The sequence below is a fragment of the Ahaetulla prasina genome, chromosome 3, assembly GCF_028640845.1.
Source record: "Ahaetulla prasina isolate Xishuangbanna chromosome 3, ASM2864084v1, whole genome shotgun sequence".
NCBI lineage: Eukaryota > Metazoa > Chordata > Lepidosauria > Squamata > Colubridae > Ahaetulla > Ahaetulla prasina.
Genome location: NC_080541.1, coordinates 230,338,647 through 230,362,318, shown reverse-complemented (window position 1 = coordinate 230,362,318; position 23,672 = coordinate 230,338,647). Strand labels below are relative to the sequence as shown.

Here is a 23,672-nt window from a genome sequence, read left to right as displayed (position 1 = left end):
CATGAAACATCTGTAAGGAAGCCACTAAGCACAGGACTCCACGGTCTCTTTCCTTCTCCTTCTCCTTCTCCTTCTCCTCCCCACCCTCCTCTCTTCTAGCACTGATGATGTTACTTAGTTCGGTTGTGAAATGTCTACAAGAAAACAGCCAAGTTCAGAGAGCACTAAGAACCCCACAGTAGTAGGCCTTCTCCTCCTTCTCCTCTTCCTCTTCCTCCGCCTTCCCCTCCTCCCCTCCCCCCTCCTCCTCTTGATGATGTTACCAAGTTGGGTCATGCAATGTCTGCAAGAAAACAACCAAGCTCAGAGTCATTCTCCTCCTCCTCTTCCTCCTCCTCCTCCTCCTGCAAAGCCCAGGCTCATGGGCCCAACTCTCGTTTCCCCTCAGAGAGAAGAAGATCTCCCGGAGCAGTGCCCTGAAGGTCTTGGACCATGCCATGATCGGGCCGGAGGGGGCCGACAACTGCCACAAGTTTGTGGACATTCTGGGCCTCCGCACCATCTTCCCTCTTTTCATGAAGTCCCCGAAGAAGATCAAGAAGGTGGGGGCCTCCGAAAAAGAGCACGAAGGTAGGACTTCCTCCCTGCTCGCCCTTCCTTGCGCTCTTCCCAGGACAGATGCCCTCCCAAGGCGGCCTTGGTCCAGCCACGCTCCCTCCCTCCCTCCATCTTTCTTCCCCTGGGGAAACCCAGCAAGCAGAGAAAGCCTGGAGGCATCCGGGCTCCTCCTGGTAGTTCCAACTCCCTCCCTGCTCGCTGGGTGGCTAATTAGCTCCGGCATCTGTGCCCGTGTTGCACCCGGCCTGTTTGAAGCTGTCCCTTTGATGCCAGCTCTTTGGAAAAGAGTAATGAGCCCACTGCAAATGTCACCTCCAAAGCCGTATTTTTGGCTCCCGGCACTGAAGTGTGACATGAACATCAGGCAGCGCAGACACAAATTGCTGGTGGCTCGTGTTACGTTCTCCCTTTTCCTTCCGCTGAGCCCCCAGAGGTGGGTGGGGTGGGGGAACATCCAGGATTCCCGTCAGCCTGCTTTCAACCTGCTTCAGTCATGAGGAGGAGCCAGGCTGGTACGAAAGACAGAATAAGGACAACTCCCTGGACAGGCCAAGGGGTGTGATTTGTTGCCCTGGGAATGAAGCGGGGCACAAACGATTCACCTAGAAAGTGTGTCATGGCTTCCTTTCCACTCAAGGTGTGCACTGTCATCTTCTCAGAAATACACCTGAAAGATTAACAGAGGGAGAAAATGTCATTTGGACTTCACGGAAGAGCCCCAAGTGGCACAGAAATTGGAGTGCAGTACTGCAAGCTCCTTCTGCTGCCTGCCAGCTGCCTGCAATTGGGCAGTTCGAATCTCACCAGGCTCAAGGTTGACTCAGCCTTCTGTCCGTCCTTCCTTCTTTCCTTCCTTCCTTCCTTCCTTCCTTGAGCCGTGGTGGCGCAGTGGTTAGAATGCAGTACTGCAGGCTACTTCTGCTGACTGCCATCAGCCTACAATTTGGCAGTTCAGATCTCACCAGGCTAAAGGTTGATTCAGCCAGCCAGCCAGCCTTCCTTCCTTCCTTCCTTCCTTGAGCCATGGTGATGCAGTGGTTAAAATGCAGTACTGCAGGCTACTTCTGCTGACTGCCAGCTGACTGCAGTTTGGCAGTTCGAATCTCACCAGGCTCAAGGTTGACTCAGCCTTCCTTCCTTCCGAGGTGGGTCAAATGAGGGCCCAGATTGTTGAGAGCAAGAGGCTAACTCTGTAAACCGCTTAGAGAGGGCTGTAAAGCACTGGGAAGTGGTATATAAGTCTAAGGGCTATTGCTATTTCTGAAGTTGTGGTCCCTTCTGCTAAGAGTTGCTCGGTGTGGCGAATTTATGACTGAGGTTTGCAAGGAATGAACCTAGCCTTGATCATCAGCATGCAAAAGTATTCCAGGGTAAATGTCTGTGGAAATTCTCCATCATCCAGGTCATGGTTCTCCATCATCCAGGTCAACCGCCCTGAGTCCTTTCGGGAGATAGGGCGGTATATAAATATGAATAATAATAATAATAATAATAATAATGGTTGTGTGAAATGGTATGGGATCTCCTGCTTGAGCAAGGGGTTGGACTAGAAGACCTCCAAGGTCCCTTCCAGCTCAGTTCTGAATTGAACAAAGGTGCTTTTTCAAAAGTCAGTATTTATAGCTTTATTAATTTATAATATGCCGTACAAAAGCAAATATTAGGGAAATTAGGAAAGGAAAAATGGAAGTGGATAGTGGGGAAAAGCAAGGAGGAAAAATAAAGGCATTGACTTCCGACTCCTTTGGTGCAGTAAAATAAGGCATTAAAATCTACCCTCGGCTTTTTCACTTTTTCTAATAATAGAAACTAGCTATTTCTATAACAGCAAATCTATCTAATTGGTAAAATCCAAAATCAAATTTTCATTTTTTCCCCCCCACTTCAAGCACAAAGTCCAGAAGCGATTTCCAGTGAAGTGCTTTTCCAAAAGTCAATTAGACTTGGTTGTGTTTTTTTTTTACTTTGAAAGCGTTTCGCTTCTCATCCAAGAAGCTAGAACGGAAGAAGCTTCTTGGATGAGAAGCGAAACGTTTTCAGAGAGGGGAAAAAAACCTCCAAGAAAATCCAGTTGCAAAAGAGAGACGTGGTGAGTCTCGAAGGCAGAAGAAAGATTAATCTCCTGTCAGGATTAATAGGAACCAGGCCTTAAGGAAAGAGAGTGCGCAAGCGGTTTGATAGAGAGTGCAAAGAATTATGCTGCCAATGACACAGCAATATGTGGAATTCGCTAATGAGAAAAAGTGTGTAAAAAGGATTCTTGGTGGAATGATGAAAGGAGGAAAAAATGTAGATGAGGGAGGAATTCATTCCACAGAACGAGCGCAGCCAAAAACAGAGACATCAGAGGAATACAGAGAGAAAAATCCGTGTTGAAACAAAGTAAGGAATAAGATCAAAAGATGCAAACAAAATGCGGAAGAGTTCTTGTGGAAATAAAAAAAATATATTTTGGAAGTAGGTAAAAATAACTAAACAAGAAGTTTTCGGAGAAACAATGGAAAATACAAATAAGAGATAAAAACCCACTTTTGAAAGTATGATAAAAAAAAAATACAGGTTTTTGTGGGAATGAATATGATATAGGTAGAAGCGAAGTGAAATATTCAAGAGTGTCCAACTGGCAACTTTAAGACTTGAGAACTTCAACTCCCAGAATTCCCCAGGCAACACTTAATTCTGGGAGTTGACATCCACAAGTCTTAGTTGCCAGGCTTGGAGCCCCCTGCTCTAAATGTTAGTATTTAAAGGGGGAAAAGTGATGAAAATAATTATTTCTTTCTACTATGATTATAGTCTGACCCAGCCCTAGTGGACTCCAAGCAAGATACAACCAAAATATGCATCTAAAGTAAACTAATAGTAGAAATCAACATTTAAAAAAAACCTGGTACAAAAGCACTGTTTGCTTAGCCTCACAGCCAAATGCCCACTTCTGCTTTGGACTGTTGTAGAAATACTTGTAGAGTAGGGACTATCCCTATCTCTCTGGAGAAGTAAGAATTTTCCGTAAAAAAAAGAAAAGCCATGCAGAGGATTTATTAACAGATCAACAGAATTGGAGGGGATCTTGTAGATCATCTAGTCCAACCCCTACACCATTTCTGACAGATGGCAGTCCAGTCTCTTCTTGAAAGCCTCCAGGGATGAAGCTCCCACAACTTCCGAAGACAACTTCTCTTCCATTGGTTGATTGTTCTTACTGTCAGAAAATTCCTTCTTATTTCTAGGTTGAATCTCTCCTTGTTCAGTTTCCATCCATTATTCCTTAGATGGATAGAATTTGTTACTTGGCACCTGCCCTTCCCAAATCTGCAGGGGATCTTCTCCAAATGGCCTGACTGCATGGACAGAATCAATGTTGGCCAGTTGTTGCCTTATACACTGTAAGCTGCCCTGAGTCTTCGGAGAAGGGTGGGATATAAATGTAAATAATAATAATAATAAAAATTGTACATCCCAGTGCTATGCTCCCAAAGGCTTAAAAGGGGGTAGCTAGCACTTCAGAATTGGTCCAATGATCTGTTAGCAAACAATGCTTCAGAAGTAGTCTGCCTGCAGGCGGGCTGCCCATTTGATGGATTGATTAATTGATCGATCGATTGTATGCCACCTATATATCCCTATCCAAAGCAACTCTGGGCGGCTTACAGCACGATAAAATCAGGAATATAAAAACAGCATATATATTAAGATTAACAGGAACTGTCCCAGGAACTAAAACAAAGAGAATCAGGAACTCAAATTAACTGAGAATCTTGCAGCAACTGTCCCTTCCCGGCTGCTCCAAAACCCTTTCCGGAAACCTTGAAAGACTGGCTAGGCTGCAGGTGTAGAAGGGCTGTCATGGGAACCTTAGGTCACTTTACGCAGTAGTTTTACAACTTGCTTGATGTGTTTAAGGAGGCTGTGTGTGCGCACCTGGTGGCTGGAAGAAAGGTGTTCATTCTTTTCTTATGCAGAGGAAAAGGTAGCAAGAGCGAAAGCAGCAGGTAGAGGGGGATTTATTTGCCGAGGGCAGGTATTTGGCAGATTTCCAGCTGAAAGAGTACCAAAGTGACAAGGAACAAGATGTTGAAATCTTTGCTCATTGAGAGGTCATTGAGAAGGATGGGAAAGGGAGAAAGCGCACGATAAAGCAAATAATAGGATAATTTGCATGTTCAAAGAAAAGATGGGATCTGAGCGAATGTGGACTGAATTATGAAAGAGAGTTAAAAAATAGGCAGGTGCTTCGCTCGTCCAGAAAGAAGGAAGGAGCATCAGGGGGCAAAACTAAGAAGGAAAAAGGAGCCGGCCGGCTGAGAGGAAGGAGAAGGCTGGGTAAGGGGTGGCTGGACGTGACAGCAATCCTCAAAAAGAATAAAAGGAGAGGTTTAAAGGACAGAAGGCGATGTACAGGCAGTCTTGGACTTATAACAGTCATTCGTTTCATTCATTTAGCAACCGTTCAGTTACAACGGCACTGAAAAAAGTCACTTAGGACCGTAGTTCACCCTTACGACCATGGCGACAGCCCCACTGTCGCGTGACTTACACTTGGATGCTGGACAGCTGGCTCACATTTATGACGGTCGCAGTATCCCGGGGTCACTCGATCCCCTTTTGCGGCCTTCTGACTCGCAAAGTCAAGGGGGAAGCCAGATTGGCTTGATAACCCTGTTAGTAACATAACGTCTGGAGTGGTTCACTTAACAACCATGGCACGAAAGGTCGTAAAATGGGACAAAACTCACTTCGCAAATGTTTCACTTAGCAACATAAATGTTGGGCTCAATTGCGGGCATAAGTCGAGGCCCAGGTGTATTAATCTTTTCATACTTTTCTTACTAGTGACCACGTTTTCATCAAAATGATTGTAACTCTTGTATTTCTGGATTGACTTGATTATTACTGGCCGCGGTTCCATGGAAATTGAACTTTTATATTTGTTGAACTCTTCTGTGGTGAGTTGCCCCATGACGGCCCGAAGCAGCGCCTTGGCCTTGAGTTCTGATTCTATGCTGAGATGTAGGGTAACCCTGAATATTGGTACATCCCAGATAGTCCCCCTCCCACAAACTTGGCTATGAGGGAAATGAAGAGCAGCAGAGACCCTCAGGGGGTCTGGCAGCTAAACCGTGCAATGAAGGGTTGACGGAACTAGGTGTGTCTAGCCCAGTGGTTCTCAACCTTTATAGTGCTGTGACCCCTTTAATACAATTCCCCACAATGTGGCGACCCCAACCATAAAATTATTTTCGTTTTGAATTTATCGCTCCTGAAGCCGTCTTGGCTAGCGATCTGAACTGCTTGTGATTGCCTTGAGGACGGAGGCATTAAAGCGGAGACTCCTCCCCTGTTAAGTTTATCGCACCTGAAGCCAGATTAGGCTAGCGATTGGGAGTGACTGCAGCTGGCTTGAGAGGGAGACATCAGAGCAAAGATTTCTCTCTTTTTTAATTCATCGCGCCTGAAGCCGAATTCACAATTCTTCGACTCGCAAGTATACTTCCCATATTTCCGATGGTCTTAGGCGACCCCTCGTAAATCGTCATTCGACTCCCAATGGGGTCGCGACCCACAGGTTGAGAACCGCTGGTCTAGCCAAATGAAGAGAAGGACTGGGGGAGTGACATGATAGCAGCCTTCCAATATTTGAGGGGCTGCCACAAAGAAGAGGGGGTCAAATTATTCTCCAAAGCAGGGGTCTCCAACCTTGGTCCCTTTAAGGCTTGTGGACTTCAACTCCCAGAGTCCCTCAGCTTTGCTGGCTGAGGGACTCTGGGAGTTGAAGTCCACAAGCCTTAAAGGGACCAAGGTTGGAGACCCCTGCTCCAAAGCACCTGAAGGCAGAACAAGAAGCAACCGAGAGAAATCCAACCTAGAAATAAGGGCAAATTTCCTGAAAGTAAAATCAATAATGAAAAGCCTGCCTCCTGGAGTTGTGGGTGCTTCATCACTGGAGGCTTTTAAGAAAAAGCTACCGAAGAATACGGGAGAACCGAGCTGGAACGGTTCTTGGAAGTCTTCTAGTCCAGTGGTCACCAACCAGCGGTCCGCGAGAAAATTTTGGTGGTCCGCAGAAAAAGTATTTGCGTTTTTTATATTGCACTAAACACTATTTATCTTTTTTTTTAAAAAAATCATATTAGTGGTCCATGAAAAAGTATTTGCATTTTTTATATTGCACTAAACACTATTTATCTTTTTTTTTTAAAAAATCATATTACTGGTCCGCGGGATTTAAAGTTATGAATTTAGTGGTCCCCGAGGTCCGAACGTTTGGTGACCCCTGTTCTACTCCAAGCCCTGGCTCAAGCAGGAGGCCCTAGATAGACCAATCTGTATAGACTGGACAACCAGTTGACCAAGGTGGCATCAGGCTCCTGCCTTGGACAGGGGGTTGGACTAGAAGACCTCCAAGGTCCCTTCCATCCATGGCCTCTGCCCCCCCCCTCCTCCTCCGCCTCGTTCCCTTTGCTTTTCCACTCACGAGGAGCGTTTTTTGACTCTTCCAACACGAAGAACCAAGCAAGCTGCGTCTCTTTGTCTACCAATTCCACGTCCAGCACTTTCCTGGCCTTCGTCAGCTTGGAGCTGTGGAAAGCTTCAAATAAATAATAAATAAACCTTAAAATTCTGCAAGAGGACAAAACGTCAATAAAAAGACAGGCTCCTCCGTATTGTAGTGGGCTCCTTTCCCAGGACGCCGGCGTGTTCTGCTTTAAAATCAGGCCGTGGGTTTTTTGACGAAGGATGTGAAACACAAACCGGAATACCTAAAAAAACACCTCGATTGTATGTATTTATTCCTTTTTCTCTTGGCCCTTTTTCTCATTCTAATTAGCTCTACATTGTTTCTGCGACCAAGCAGGACAGCCCAAAGATAAGTTCTGATTTGCCCCCTTTAATTGCTCATTTTAATTAGAGCAATTCTCCAGGTGCCGCCGCCGTTATCTTCCCTCCAAGTAGCCCCCGCGGCCCCCCCACCCCCCTCGTCCGGCTGCCCAGGGATATCTTGTCATCTCCGCCATATGGCCTGCCCTGATTGACGGCTCCGCCAGGCCCCCTTGCGAAACCTCTCGGCCGTTTTAGCCTCTTTCGCTTCCAGCTCTTTGACCGGCAAATGGAAACCTGTCGGGTGGGCTGCAAACACAGGTAGTCCTCGACTTACGACCGCAATGGAGCCCCGAATGTCCATGGGTCAGCCAGAAGGTAGTTACGTGACTTTTGCCCCATCTTACGACCTTTCTTGCCCCGGTCTCTAAGCGAATCGCAGCAGTTGATAAAAGTCAGCAACCCAGTTGTTAAGTGAATCTGGCTTCTCCACTGATATGGCTTGTCCGAAGGTTGCGACGGTCCTGAAAAACCTTCCGCTCACAGGTAGTCCTTGGCTTACGACCGCCGTTGGGCCCCCAATTTCCCCTGCTATGCAGGACGGTTGTTAAGTGAGTTTTACGACCTTTCCTGCCAGGGCTGTTAAGCGAATCACTGCAGTCGTTCAGTTAGGAACACGGCCGTTAAGTGAATCTGGCTTCCCTGTTGTCAGAAGGTCGCCAAAGGGGATCACATGATCCCTGGGACCTTGCGGCCGTCATAAATATGAGTCAGTTGCCAAGCGTCTGAATTTGGGTGACGTGACCACGGGGATGTTGTCGCAGTCGTAAGTGTGAGAAACAATCTGAAGTCCCTTTTTTCCACGGCTGTTGTAACTTTGAACGGCCACTAATCGAATGGCTGTAATTCAAGGATTGCCTGGATCTCCCTCCATGTCCAAAGAGTGCCGTGTTTTTTATTTCCATCCGAAGCACAAGCATTCCTCGAGATACGACCACTCACTTAATGGCCATTCGAAATTCCAACAGCCCCCCCCCCCCGAAAAGCTACTCCTAAGCGTGTTTTGTAGCTGCTGCAGCAGCTCCCGAAGTCATTCGCACTTACGACTGATCACAGGGATGGCTACAGCCACCCCTCCCCCGTCTCATCCATCCAGGATCCCTCAGATCTTGGGACCTCCCTCATCTTCTCTTCTGAAGATCTCCATACCTCACCTTGGGGAGGGAGGTCAGATTAACAGATGAACAGAGTTGGAAGGGACTTTGTAGGTCATCTAGTCCAACCCCCTGGAGACCCTACACCATTTCTGACCGATGGCCGTCCAGTCTCTTCTTGGAAGCCTCCAGGGATGAAGCTCCCACAACTTCTAAAGGCAACTTCTGTTTCATTGGTTGATGGTTCCTATTGTCAGAAAGTTCCTCCTTATTTCCAGGTTGAATCTCTCCTGGATCAGTTTCCATCCATTGTTCCTTGTCTGGCCTTCAGGTGCTTTGTCAGGAAGCAGCTGCCATTCTCCTTGCGGTTACCCCAAAATTCCCTCTCTTGGCCATGCGGCCCAAGACCATTTCGGTGTCTTGACGTGGCTTCCATTACGGTTGTATCTCCAGGTTGTCATTTTCGATTAGGGCAGCTTGAGGTCTGCTTGGGGGATGCAGGTGGGGTTTCCAGGATCCCCTTGGACTCGGGGAGGAGAGGGTTCAGCAGCCCATGGACTGGACAGATGTGGAAGCACAAACACACACAGAGTCCCATGGACCTTCCTTCAGAACTGGCAAGAAAGAAGACAAAGTTCTGATGTTTGTCTCCAGAAGTTTTGGGTACTCCATCAGTGGAGGTTTTTAAGGACAGCCACCTGCCTCAGCAGGAGGTTGGACTAGAAGACCTCCAAGGTCCCTTCTAGCCCTGATATTCAGCCAGAATTGTCCAGAGCAGTATAGGCTAAGGGAGGGTAGGCTGAGCTGCCTGGGGAATCCTGGGACTCAAAATCCACAAGTCTTTAGAAGTTCCAGGATTGGACAACCCTGGCATACGGTTTCCTGCTCAAGCAGCAGGTTAGGCTAGAAGACCTCCGAGGTCCCTTCTAGCTCTCTTATTCTGTTATTCAAAAGCATCAGAATGGCTAATGTTGTATATGTAGCATCCCCTGTGGTCCAAGAGCTACAAAAGCCACGCCAGCCAGGGACTGCATAGCTCTGCTTGTCACACACACACACACACACACACACACACACACACACACCCTCTTGTGTGTTGGAAAACCTCAAAAAGAGAATTTTTCCTCCCTGCCTATAAAATTTCAAATCGTCAGCACCGTTCTAGAGAATGGCATTAAACTCTTCTGCTCAGTGGCTCAAGTGTCTTGCTGACTTGCTTGCTAGCTCAGGAGGCCCCTGGCTGAGCTGCCTCTGGTGTGGCTCTTTGGGGGGGCACCCAAGACCCTCCGCCTGCCCCTCCCCGGGACCCCTTCAGGTGGGGCTCAAGGAAGCTTCTGATTTGGACTCTGCCTGCTGTGGGTGATTCTGCCTAGGCAGATTCCTTTCTTTCTTCCTCCCTCTTCTTTCTTTCTTTTTCTTTCTTTCTTTCTTTTTCTTTCTCTTCCTCCCTTCCTCCCTCCCTTCCATTCTTTCTTTCTTTCTTCCTCCCTCCCTCCCTTTCTCTTTTTTTGTCCCCCCTCCTTTCCATTCTTCCTCCCTCCTTTCTTTCTTCCTTCCTTCCTTCTTTCCCTTCCCTTTCCTTCTTTCTCTTTCTTCCTTGCTCCCTCCCTCCCTCCCTTCCATTCTTTCTTCCTCCTTCCATTCTCTCTTCCCTCCCTACCTCTTCCCCTCCACCCTCCTTCCTTCCTTCCTTCTCCCTCCCTCCCTCCTTTCCTTCCTTCCTTCAGGAGAGGGGAGATAACACTGCACATAGATGCGACCCAGAGAGCAGCAACATCTCCCCACAACCCAACCAGGATCTTGCAAGGGGTGAAAGTTTTGGGTGCCTGGATTGTCCTCTCCCTTTAAGACACGGCGCTACAGGCTTGCAACCCAGAAGCCCCGTGGCTATATTGGCCTCCGAGCCTTCCCCCCTCCCTGCAATTCCAATTCTCTAGAACTCTAATGAGTCTTTGATTTCAGATTATCTTCTTTGTTTTTCAAAAAATAAACCTTGTTAAGGAATTGGGTCATAGGCAGGGTATTACTAAGCGAAGTTAACTAAGCATTTTCAGAGGAAAAGTATGTAAGATTTAAAAAAATATGGATGTGCTAATAACCTTTTAATGTACACACTGCTTCCAGACATCGGGTCTTTGGTGTTATGGACTGTAAAAGCAGAAGACATAAAAATAGAAGACATAAAATAAGGGCTACTAATTTCCCGTAATGATAGCTGGGCTATCAGAGCAGCCCAAAAGCTCTGCATGATTTTGGGATGGCCGGCTGCTTTTGGGGCTCAGCTGCCCTCAGAGGGGAGTGGGCAGCTATCTTTGGACCCTACTCGAATGTTTCCCCCCATCCTTGGTCATTGGTGAACTGGACCGGTTCTGCCCAGCACAAAGCTTTGTAGGCTTCCGTTCTGCTCCCGCGTCCAATAATGGAGACTAGCTGGACTCTTCCTTGAGTTGGAAACAAGGCTGAACAAACGGATGCCCGGTGATGACGTAGCCGGTGGCTGAGGCAGCATCTGTGTAGATAAGGAGGGGGGAGGGGGGGAGGATGGGTGGATATTGTTGGATGAATGACAGGCAGACAGACGGATGGATTGTTGGTTGGTTGGAGGGAGGGAGGGATGGTAGGCCATTATTGGATGGATGGATGGATGGATGGATGGATGGATGGATGGATGGATGGATGGATGGAAGAAAGAATGAAGGAAGGAAGACCATTAATGGATGGATGGATGGATGGATGGATGGATGGATGGATGGATGGATGGATGGATGGATGGAAGAAGGAAGGAAGGAAGGAAGGAAGGAAGGAAGGAAGGAAGGAAGGAAGGAAGGAAGGAAGGAAGGAAGGAAGGAAGGAAGACCATTATTGGATGGATGGATGGATGGATGGATGGATGGATGGATGGATGGATGGAAGAAGGAAGGAAGGAAGGAAGGAAGGAAGGAAGGAAGGAAGGAAGGAAGGAAGACCATTATTGGATGGATGGATGGTAGGTAGGTAGGTAGACCATTATCAATGGTGGATATCATTATGGAGAAAGGAAGGAAGGACGGATGGACATTATTGGATGGAATGGATGGATGGATGGTAGGTAGGTAGACCATGGATGGATGGAAGGAAGACCATTATTAGATGGATGAATGCATGGATGCATCCAATATCGATTCTTTGAACTGAAGAAGCTTCTTGGATGAGAAGCAAAACATCCTCAAGGGAAAGCAAAGTCCAATCGCCTTGGCAACCATGATCTGGATGACTGAGAACCTCCCTAGGCATAACGTCTCCAATGGAGTTTGGCCAGTCTAGGTTGTGCACAGAGATTATCAGGGAGGGCCTCCTGCTCATTTTTTCATTGAGAAGATCTCGGTAAGAAATGAGAATATTCGACCAGGCAAGGCTTGTTCAGATGTTCCCCCAAAATTTTTTTTTTAAAACAATTGGCAATTCTCCTCCTTATATGGATTTGGCACTTTCCATTCCTGAAAACGACATTTGTGGTTACCTTTGGCAGCATGGTGGAGTGGCCCTTTCTGTGTCAACTTGTTGGGGGCCCAGAAGAACTCTATTCAGGTCGTGCGTCTCTTCTACAGAGACAAATGGCAGCCCTGAAGTTTCTGAAAATAGTTTGAAATGGAGCCATTTTGGACCGAAGCCTCTAAGAACAACCGAATAGCTTGACAGTGGAGCCACTGGTGGGATCCCCTTCACTGAAGATCCATTCAGGGCTGGATTAAATCGGTTTCCAGCTGTGAACCAGGGATCAGATCCAGAAACTCACCTGGCCCCCATCCATACGGCACATCCCCTCAGGTTGCTCTGTGTTGCAAGAGGCCTGGGGGATTTCAAGCAGGGCTGCCATCTTTGGTTATTAGAAACATTCATTTAAATCTCTGGTTTTTAAAAGATGCTTTTCATTCGATGCGCACCAGTGGAGGTTTTTTTGTTTGTTTGTTCGTTTTATACTGTTAAATAATTTAAGCATAAGTAGCTAAGAATGTGTATAGCTGGATTTCAGCAAAGAATTTCTTCCAAATCTCCTATGACAGAGTAGCGGGCGTTGAATTAATGAGTCATAGAAACAGTCAGCTAAGTTCTCCCTCCATGAAGGACTTCCTGCTACAAACCTCTGTGCATCTTGGGCAGAAAAGGTAGATAGATACAGATTAACAGAGTAATACAAAGTTGGAAGGGACCTTGTAGGTCATCTAGTCCAACCCCCTGCCCAAAAAGGAGACCCTGCACCATGTCTGACCGATGGCAGCCCAGTCTCTTCTTGAAAGCTTCCAGTGACGAAGCTCCCACAACTTCCCAAGGCAACTTCTGTTCCATCAATTGATGGTTCTCACTGTCAGAAAATTCCTCCTTATTTCTAGGTTGAATCTCTCCTTGATCAGTTTCCATCCATTATTCCTTCTCTGGCCTTCAGGTGCTTTGGAGAATAGCTTGGACCCCCTCCTCTCTATGGCAACCCCTCAAATATTGGAAGATGCTATCCTGTCTCCCCTGGTCCTTCTCTTCCCTAGACTAGCCAGGCCCAGTTCCTGCAAATATTCATTGTATGTTTTAGCCTCCAGTCCCTTAATCATCCTGGTTGCTCTTCTCTGCACTCTTTCTAGAGTCTCAGCATCTTTTTTAGAGTGTGGTGTCCAAAACTGGATGCTGTACTTTAGGTATGGCCTTACTTAGGCTTTATAGAGTGCTATTAACACCTCCCTTGATCTTGATTGTATCCCTCTGTTAATGCGGTTTACGATTGTGTTGGCTTTTTTGGCTGCCGCTGCACGCAGCTGGCTCCTATTTAACTGGTTGTCCACTAAGACTCCAAGGTCCCTCTCACAGTTCCTGCTAGGTGTTAGGGATACGTGGCCTGCCTCGGTGGCGCCTGGGTCCTCGCTGCAGTGCTCCACAGCTGAGATGGTGCATCTGTTCAGAAGCACTTCTCTGTGAGCAAGTTTTTGGGGTGCTGCCTTTGCCCAGGATGAGAGCCAGTTTGGTGTAGTAGCTAAGGTGCCGGCCGAGAAACCAGGAGACGGAAAGCACGCTGGGTGCCTTTGGGTCGATCACCAGGAGGCCGGAGGTTCTAGTGCCAGCTTAGACACAAAGGCCAGTTGTGTGAGTTGGGCCAATCACTAGGAGACGGTCAGTTCTAGTTCTGTCTCAGCCACAAAAGCTGGGCCAGTCACAGTAAGTGATAGTCCTGCCTTAGGCATGAAAGCCGACTGGGTGACCTTGGGCCACTCCCTGTTTCTCTTTCCGGCCCACCTCACAGGGTTGTTATTGTGGGGAAGTAAGAAGTATGAAGGCTGTTTGCCACCTTAGGTTACTTAAAAAGTAATAAAAGTGGAATAAAAGTGTGTGTGTGTGTATGTGAGAGAAGAGAGAGAGGATGGACGGATAGATAGATAGATAGATAGATGAGAGAGGATGATGGATGAGAGAGAGAGAGAGATTACGTAGATACTGTAGATAGATAGACAGACAGACAGACAGCCAATCAATCAATCGGCTGCCAGAGAGGGCAGAGTCCTGCAAGGGGCTTGGGTATGGAGAGGGCCCAAAAGACCTTTCTCTGGGTGGGTGCCAGACGCCTGCCTCGGTTCAGTTTCCAGCCCCTTCATTCTGGGGTGAAGATTTGGGGGTTGGACCTGTCAAAAGTTCAGAAAGTGCCTCACTTGACTTTGCTGGTGTGTCACACATAGACAAACACACACCAGGGTCTTTCTTGATGCTCCCCCTTCCCAGCCACCCCCGGGACAGAACTGAAGCCTTGGCTTCCCTTGGAGACGGGGAGGGGGCAGGCAGGGCATTTATGGATGAGGCCAGGCCAGGGGTCCATCCCTAAACCCCCAGGAGCCTGATCCTGATCTGGGATGAGGGAGAAGAGTAAGTGGGGTGCAGGACCTTTTTTTCTTCTTCCAAATCCGCCCTTTTCAAATTCTCCAAAGGGCGCAGCACATCTGTATGGCCAGCACTTCCCACAGCTGTAAATTGTGCAGGACAATCATGCGGCTTCTGACACACACACACACACACACACACACTGTGTAACAGCTGCTGCCAAACAATATTGATTTTATGTTGTACAAAACCTATAAATGACAAGATGATTAAATTGGGACGGGGGGGGTGTGGAGTGAAGGGAAGGACAGGCTGTAACCTCCAGGTGATGGAGGTCCAGAAGGGAAGGGAGCTGCACCAGAGGGAGGCTCGGAAGAGAGTTTGGACCATGAAACATCTGCAAGGAAACAAGCAAGCTCAGAAAATAGCAAGTCATCCTCGGCCCTCCTCCTCCTCCTCCTCCTCTCAAACCCCTCCTCCCTTCTAGCACTGAAGATGTTCCCTAGTTGGGTCATGAAAGGTCTGCAAGGAAACAAGTTCAGAGAGCACCAAGGACCCCACAGTCCTCCTCTTCCTCCCCCTTCTCTTCTTCTTTCTCCTCCTCCTCCTCTCCACAATCCCCTCACCCTTCCAGCACTGATGATGTTCCCTAGTTGGGTCATGAAACGTCTGCAAGGAAACAGACCTTGCAGAGAGACCTGGTCAGAGAGCACCAAGGACCCCACAGTCCTTCCTCCTCCTCCTCTTCCTCCTCCTCCTCCTCTCCACAAATCCCCCTCCTTCCAGCACTGATGATGTTCCCTAGTTTGGGTCATGAAACCTTTGGAAAAAGCCCCTCCCAGCTGAGAGAGCCCCAAGGACTCTTTCCTTTTAACGACCCACATTGCCCTTTATTGGTACACCAGAGGGCCGCACAAAGCCGCAAACGGCACCCTGCAGAAGGACCTCTGTGCGTGACCTCCCTCTTCCGCCCTGCCATCCTCCTGCAGGGAGCCAGGCTGGCACGGGCAGGAGGAAAGGGAAGGGGGCTTCTCCACCCCCCTCCCCTCCTTTGTTCTCCAGCAGACAAAGCCGGTGCACCAGCGTTTTAATTATCGCCGTTATCTTCTCTTGCAGCCCCAGTGTGAGTTGCCAAGCTTCCCTGGGCTTTGTTTCACTTGGTGATTTTGTTTGTGCAAAGCGGAGATTGTTTACCTGGTGCCGCTTCTGCAGCCCGGAGGCCGCCTCAGTTTCCCCGGCTGGGCTGCTGCAGCTGGAAAGGGGGGTGGGGGGTGCGGGGTGGGGGCGCCATTCATCCAGGCAAAGCTGGGACTCTTAGGAGGGGCAGGAAAGCCGCCTGGAGCCAGCCGGCTTTCTCATCTCCGGGGGAGGGGGGCTGGAATTGGATCAGTGGCACCCAGATGACCTCCTGGAATCCTAGGCCTGGAAGGGACCCTTGAGGTCTTCTAGTCCAACCCCCTACCTGGGGCAAGGCAACCCATACCATCCTGGATAAATGGCTGTCCAATCTTTTCTTGAAAACCTCCAGGGTTGAAGCACCCACAACTCATGTGATTGGCTCAAAGTCACCCAGCTTTCCTAGAATCCTCGTTTTCCTAGGACTGGAAGGGACCTTGGAGGTCTTGTAGTCCAGCCCCGTGCAAAAAGCAGGACAAATGGCTGTCCAGTTTTTTTTCTTGGAGCCGCAGAGATCAGTTAAGGGGCACCAACCTTCCCCCATCAATTGTGGGGGTGGAGGGGCACCGTGGCTTTTGTTGGTGGCCCCCTCTGCCTGACCCTGTTCCCACTAGGAAAAGAGAGCCGGGTGGGAAATGGGCCTTACGTGAACTCACAAGGCCTGGGATCCACTCTGTAGTGGGCATTAGAAGATCCCCAAAGGAGAGGGAGGAGGATTTTATTTATTTATTTATTTATTATTTAGATTTTTATACCGTCCTTCTCCCGAAGGACTCAGGGCGGTGTACAGCCAGATTAAAAAACAGTACAATATACAAATTAAAACAAAAATTAAAATAACATATAGGATGGGGGGCGGTCCTTGGTGCTCTCTGAGCTTGGTTGCTTTCTTGCAGACGTTTCATGACCCAACTAGGTAACGTCATCAGTGCTGGCAGGGGCTTGTAGGAACAGACATGTGGGTTGAGAAACTTAATTTACCTCCCTTTCTTCCAGGGCTGGGAAAATGGAAGAGCGTGAAACTCAGACACAATCCCAGATTTTCTTTCCCCGGGATCGAACTTGCTAAGAAAGGCCTAAATCAGAGGTGCCCGATCTACTTGACCCCAAGGCTGAGCAGAGTCCCTGGGCCTCCCGGGACTCCTGCCTGTGCTGCCCCTTGTTGCCCATTGTGTTGCTTGACAATCAACACTATTGGAGAAGAGCCACCTCCAAGCCAAGTGGGTACATGCAGTTGTGCTCAGCGGATAAATATTTGCCAGGCGGGAGGCTAAAAGCGATTAAGTTGACTTTGATCTCGCCTCGTAGTCTCTACCAGCTGTTTAAACACGCTGTGCACTTCGTACATGCTCTTTCCAGCAGAAGCCTCTTTACGCAGAGCAGAAACTGTCTCTCTCCTAATGTCGGTCCATTGTGACAGTTGCAAGAGGCCTCCTGCCTCATTGGGGGGGGGGGTGGGAAGGGGGGCTGGCACTCGTTGGCGCTATTTCAGAGCTGTTCTCCTCGCTTCCACTCCTCGTCTTGTGCGGTTGTGCCCCTCTGGGGGATAATTCAGGGAAGGGTCCTGACCTCCTCCTGTTTTGCAGCCCCTGTAAGCAAGTCAGCCTGGGATAAATGGGATTTGTGTTTGTTTATTTATTAATGATCAAATTTATATACTGCCCATCTCGCCACTTGGGGCGATTCTAGGAGGGCAACTTTCAGTGCTGCTGGCATGAATTGGAGATGGGAAAAGATGCCAAGATACCAGAATATCAGCTGGTGTTTACTTCTTATTTATTTATTTGTTGAATTGATTTGCCGCCCGTCTCGTAGAAAACAAAATGTTTTATGTTGGAGGGAAAGTGGCCAAGCCAGGGGGAGGAGTCGAGGGAGGAATTAGTCTGGAATCCTTGCGTAGCCACTTCTTTAGTCTGGCCCAGGTACCGACTGAGCCTGTCTGGGAAGATCCCTGTACTATAGGCACCAGCAATAGAGGAGCTCCTTGAATTCTTCCCCTATGGATCTGTTCATCAGTTTTGGAGACTGAACCTTGGGGGGGGGGGTCTCCTTGGAGGTCCCCCAAAGATCTCCCTGTTGTACAGGCAGTCCTCGACGTAGGACCACAATGGACCCCAGCATTTCTGCTGTTGAGTAGGATGTTGGTTAAGGGAGTCTTGCCCCGTTTTGCACCCTTTCTTGCCTCCGTTGTTAAGTGAATCACCACAGTTGATAAGTTAGGAACATGGTTGTTAAGTGAATCTGCTTTCCCCATTGACTTTGCTCATCAGGTCTCAAAAGGGGATCACGTGACCCTGGGACCGTCATAAATACGAGTCCGTTTCCAAGCCGCTGAATGTTGATCACATGACCATGGGGATGTTGCAGTGGTCGTAAGTGTGAGGATCGGTCCTAAGTCCCTTTTTTCATGCCCTTGTAACGTTGAACGGTCACTAAACGGACGGTTGTAAGTCGAGGACTACCTGTATTTCCAGGGGAAGCAAATGAAGACAGGCAGCTGTCAGACAGGTGGCGTTTGTCTTGTGTCACGTGGAGCAGCCTTCGCATCCGGGACTCCCCGTCATCCCCAGCCTGATTTTCTCCGTGGGGACTTTCTGCAGATAAAATTGGCTCAAGAAGGGAGGTTGGTGTTGTGTAGAAGTTTCTTTTAGAAAGAGACTGGACGGTCATTTGTGTGAAATGGTCCAAGGTCTCCTGCTTGAGCAGGGGGTTGGACTAGAAGATCTTTGGGGTCCCTTCCAACTCTGCTATTCTGCCATTTTGCTCTCCCTGGCAGCTGTGTGGCTGCTTTGGGATTAGCCTCTTACTGTCATATTTCGCTGATGGGTTTTGAAGCCCTGCAGGAGCTGCTGAGGGCCAGCCCTGCACAGTATTTCCTCCTCCCCCCCGCCCCCGTAGATGGGAGGGGGGGGAACGATCATCTGTGGGGGCTCTCTGGGAACGGTCCCCCAGCAGGCTCTCCACCCCAGGAACAGGGAGTATTATGGCTTAGATTCCCTGCTAACATTTCTCTATAAAACAGATTTGCATGCTTATTTCTATAAATCTGCATTGATTTCTCCCTCTTAAACCTATATCAGTAATTTTTATCTGTAATCCTGCAGCCTGTTCCCATAAATGTCTGCTTATTAACTGTACTTAGCAAATCTACTTAGGAATTACATACTTAATGCATATCAGTAATGCTCCCTGCATCTGAGGAAGGGAGCCGACACTCACGAAAGCCTCGGCCTAATTAGAATAATAATCACCAGACAACCTGGGCCCTCTGGGATTCCAGAGGTATTTCCTTACCTGAAAGGGGGGGGGGCGGAAGGATGACCACAGGTGGGCAAAAAAGCAGCGGAAGAGACCTCCACCATCCTCCCAGCTTCCCCAGTGAGTTTCTCTGGGGAAAGCTGGCAGGGAGCATCAGAAACCAACCCTCCCTCCCTCCCTGTTCACTCCCTGTCTCCTCTCCTCCCTCCTCCTTCCTTCCTCCTTCCTTCCTTCCCTCTCTCCTTCCCCCATTCCCTCCCTGATGATGTTTCCTAGTTGGGTCATGAAACTGCAAGAAAACCACCAAGCTCAGAGAACACCAAGGACCCCACGATCTTCCTTCCTTCCTTCCTTCCTTCCTTCCTTCCTTCCTTCCTTCCTTCCTTCCTTCCTTCCTTCCTTGAGCCATACTGCAGGCTACTTCTGCTGACTGCCAGCTGACTGCAATTTGGCAGTTCGAATCTCACCAGGCTCAAGGTTGACTCAGCCTTCCGTCCTTCCTGGCCTCACCTCCTGCCCTGCCCTTCCGGCAGATAAGTGGCTGCTGCTGAGTGGGGAAGGAAATAAGGGATTGCAAGAGTGGCTGGGAAACTGTCACAGAACATTGAGAGTGAAGATCACATGACCAAAGCAGCAGCACAGCAACAGTCAGTGGCACCAAACAACCACAACTTCCCGAAATTTCATTCTCTTAGGAATCATTCGAAACTGCCCCCTTTCCCTCCCTGCCCCAGTCGAAGGTTTTCAGCCCCCTCCCCTTTGCCTACCCTCCCTTCTCGCTCTCCGCCTGTTCACGGCACAGTAGAAGGCTTCCACGGGTGGCTTTCTGGCCACGGGTGGCTTTCTTGCTCTCCTGAGGGGTTCTGTTCTTGCCTCCTGGTCCTGGTGCAGCCCCCCTGTCTGTCTGCTTCCTTTTGCCTTCTCCTCCCTCCATGGTGGGAGCATCTTTGGTAGCCTTCAGAGCAAAGCTTGGCCATTTCAAGAGGGAGGAGGAGGGTGGCCGCCCCTCCCCCTCCCACCCCTCTCTTCAGGGGGGTGTCCTTGCCCGAAGGAGAAGTGGGGGACATTGTCCAATCCAGAGGAACAATGGAGACCCCCCTCCCTCCCTGCCTCTGCTGGCTTCAGAGCCTGGCTGGCAGAGATGGATGGACTTCTTCTGTGACAGGCCTTGTCACCGGCTGAGCTGGCACCCTTGTCTTCCCGCGTGCAAATCTCTGACGCTTCAGCGTTCAAAATTGATCCCGGCTCCCCAGCCTCCCAAGCGTAATGAATCAAGGTGTCAGGCCGCTTGAATAAAATGAAATTGTTAATTGCTTGACTTCCCCAGTTTGAGTGATGGAAAGAGGAGGTCCGTGGTGGGAAGCGCAGAGAGGAGGCAGCCAGGGGGCCTGGCTTCGGGTGGGGAGACAGATAACAGACTTGGAAGGGACCTCGGAGGTCCTCCAGTCCAACCCTCTACTTAAGCAGGAAACCCCATGCCATGTCAGACAAATGGCTCTCCAATCTCTTCTTAAAAGTCTCCGGTGTTGGAGCATCCACAATTTCCGTTCCACTCATTAATTGTTCTCAACTGGCTCGTATTTATGACGGTTGCAGAGGCCCGGGGTCACGTGATCCCCTTTTGCGACCTTCTGACGAGCAGGGAAATCCGAATTCACTTAACAACCGTGTGACTCACTTAACAACTGCAGCGGTTCGCTTAAACAACCGTGACAGGAAAGTTCGTAGAACAGGGCAAAGCTCGCTTCACAAAACTGTCTCTCTCAGCGACTTAAATTTTGGGCTCAACTGTGGTCGCTAAGTGGAGCACTACCTACAATAGTCCGTCCCTCTGGATTCTCTGAGGCTTTTTTCCCTGCTACAGAAGCGAAACGTCTTCGCAAGCTTGTCATCCGGTCAGCATTTTACACCCGCGATAAATTTGTAGCAACAAGGAAGAGAGAGCAAGGGGGTTTATTCAATTAATCAGACATGTGTAATGCCTTGCGATATGTATGGGCATCACGGAGGAGGGACGATCCAGAGGGAGGAAGCTCAACGCATCAGCAGAAAAACCGCAGATGGAAGCCAGAGTTTCTTTAAAACGGCCTCTGCTCTTCAGGGCCATCTGAAAGGAGCCTCCCTCTTGGAGCTTGGGAAATAAGCCAGGGATTTTCGAGAACCCCCAGAGATTTTTTTTAAAAAAATAAAAGATTATTAAATTTATACGTCGCCATTCAAGGCAACTCTGAGCGGCTTAAAGTATCGCCACGATGTAAAAAAGATGCTGAGACTCTCGAAAGAGCGCAGAGAAGAGCAACAAAGACGATTAGGGGACTGGAGGCTGAAACATATGAAGAACGGCTGCAGGAACTGGGCATGTCTAGTTTAATGAAAAGAAGGAGGAGACATGATAGCAGTGTTCCAATATCTGAGGGGCTGCCCCAAAGAAGAGGCAGAGGAACACAGTGGGTGACCAGTTGATGCCTAACTGACTTTTTCAGGGTGGTGGTCACAACTAACCCGGCGTTGTATCATGGCAGGTTCGGCCACCCAATGATTTTACAGCCAAGAGGAGTATTTTTAGAACTATCTTGAGATCCCCAACATTTCCATTTAGCCATCATTCAGAGATCTTGCATGGAAACTAGTCGGAAACTCCAGAAGAAGGGTTTGCTGCGTGATTTTGTGAAGGCTGCTTTGGTTGGGGTGAAAAAAGGAAGGCAATCTGGCCTTTTTACAATGTTCCCACAGTTAAAATTCAAGATCTTTCTCTAGGCTATTTTTTCCCCCTTCAATATTCCTGACTCTATTCGGGAAGTGAGAATATGGTAGAGGGCTTCCTGCCTGAGCAGTTGGACTAGGGGATTTTAGTAAGGCCACACCTAGAGTCCTGCATCCAGTTTTGGTCGCCACACTATTAAAAAGATGCTGAGACTCTAGAAAGAGAGCAGAGAAGAGCAACCAGGATGATGAGAGGACTGGAGGCTAAAACATACCATAAATGATTGCAGGAACTGGGCCTGGCTAGTCTAGTGAAGAGAAGGACCAGGGGAGACAGGATAGCATCTTCCAAGATTTGAGGGGCTGCCACAGAGAGGAGGAAGAGGGTCAAGCTATTTTCCAAAGCACCAGACAAGGAATAATGGATAGAAACTGAACAAGGAGAGATTCAACCTGGAAATAAGGAGGAATTTTCTGACAGGGAGAACAATCAACCCAGGGAACAGAAGTTGCCTTCAGAAGTTGTGGGAGCTCCATCCCTGGAGGCTTCCAAGGGGAGACTGGACTGCCATCTGTCAGAATGGAATAGAATAGAATTTTATTGGCCAAGTGTGATTGGACACACAAGGAATTTGTCTTGGTGCATATGCTCTCAGTGTACATAAAAGAAAAGATACGTTCATCAAGGTACAACATTTACAACACAATTGATGATCAATATATCAATATAAATCATAAGGATTGCCAGCAACAAGTTATAGTCATACAGTCATAAGTGGAAAGAGATGGGTGATGGGAACTATGAAACGATTAATAGTAGTGCAGATTCAGTAAATAGTCTGACAGTGTTGAGGGAATTATTTGTTTAGCAGAGTGATGGCCTTCGGGAAAAAACTGTTCTTGTGTCTAGTTGTTCTGGTGTGCAGTGCTCTATAGCGTCGTTTTGAGGGTAGGAGTTGAAACAGTTTATGTCCAGGATGCGAGGGATCTGCAAATATTTTCACGGCCCTCTTCTTGATTCGTGCAGTATACAGGTCCTCAATGGAAGGCAAGTTGGTAGCAATTATTTTTCTGCAGTTCTAATTATCCTCTGAAGTCTGTGTTTTTCTTGTTGGGTTGCAGAACCGAACCAGACAGTTATAGAGGTGCAAATGACAGACTCAATAATTCCTCTGTAGAATTGGATCAGCAGCTCCTTGGGCAGTTTGAGCTTACTGAGTTGGCAGAAAGAACATTCTTTGTTGTCCTTTTTAATGATGTTTTGATGTTAGCTGTCCATTTGAGATCTTGCGATATGATAGAACCCAGAAATTTGAAGGTTTCTACTGTTGATACTGTGTTGTCAAGTATTGTGAGAGGTGGAAGTATGGAAGGGTTTTCCTAAAGTCTACCACCATTTCTACGGTTTTGAGTGTGTTCAGTTCCAGATCGTTTTAGTTGCACCACAAGGCTAGTCGTTCGACCTCTCGTCTATATGCGGATTCGTCATTGTCTCGAATGAGACCAATCACTGTTGTGTCATCTGAGAACTTCAGTAGCTTAACAAATGGATCATTGGAGATGCAGTCATTGGTATACAGAGAGAAGAGAAGTGGGGAGAGCACACAGCCTTGGGGGGCCCTGTGCTAATTGTACAGGTATTTGATGTGATCTTGCTTAGCTTCACCTGCTGCTTCCTGTTTGTTAGGAAGCTTGTGATCCACTTACAAGTCTGTTCCGGTACCTGTAGCTGGTTTAGCTTAGTTAGAAGAATGTCTGGAATGATGGTATTGAATGCTGAACTAAAGTCTACAAAAAGGACCCTTGCATAGGTCTTTGGAGACTCAAGATGTTGTAGGATGTAGTGCAGAGCCATATTAACAGCATCATCTGTTGATCTGTTTGCTCGGTATGCAAATTGCAAGGGGTCTAACAGCGGATTCGTGATGGTTTTCAGGTAGGAAAGCACTAGCCTTTCAAAGGTTTTCATGACTACAGATGTTAAAGCAACTGGTCTGTAGTCATTCAGTTCCTTGATGGTGGGCTTCTTCGGCACTGGGATGATGGTAGAGCGTTTGAAGCAAGAAGGAACATAGCACATCTCTAGTGATTTATTGAAAATATGGGTGAAGATGGGGGCCAATTGGTCAGCACAGACTTTTAAGCAAGAAGGAGTTATCTTGTCTGGGC

General features: G+C 48.3%; 1 protein-coding gene across 1 annotated transcript in view; it reads left to right on the top strand.

Annotated features, from left to right (window-relative positions):
* Positions 1–23,672, top strand: part of CTNNBL1 (catenin beta like 1) — a 96,151-nt gene that overhangs the window by 49,504 nt on the left and 22,975 nt on the right. The window contains exon 11 of the mRNA XM_058175295.1: positions 389–570. Within this exon, the coding sequence (XP_058031278.1) occupies positions 389–570 (182 nt within the window). The remainder of the gene's footprint in view (positions 1–388; positions 571–23,672) is intronic.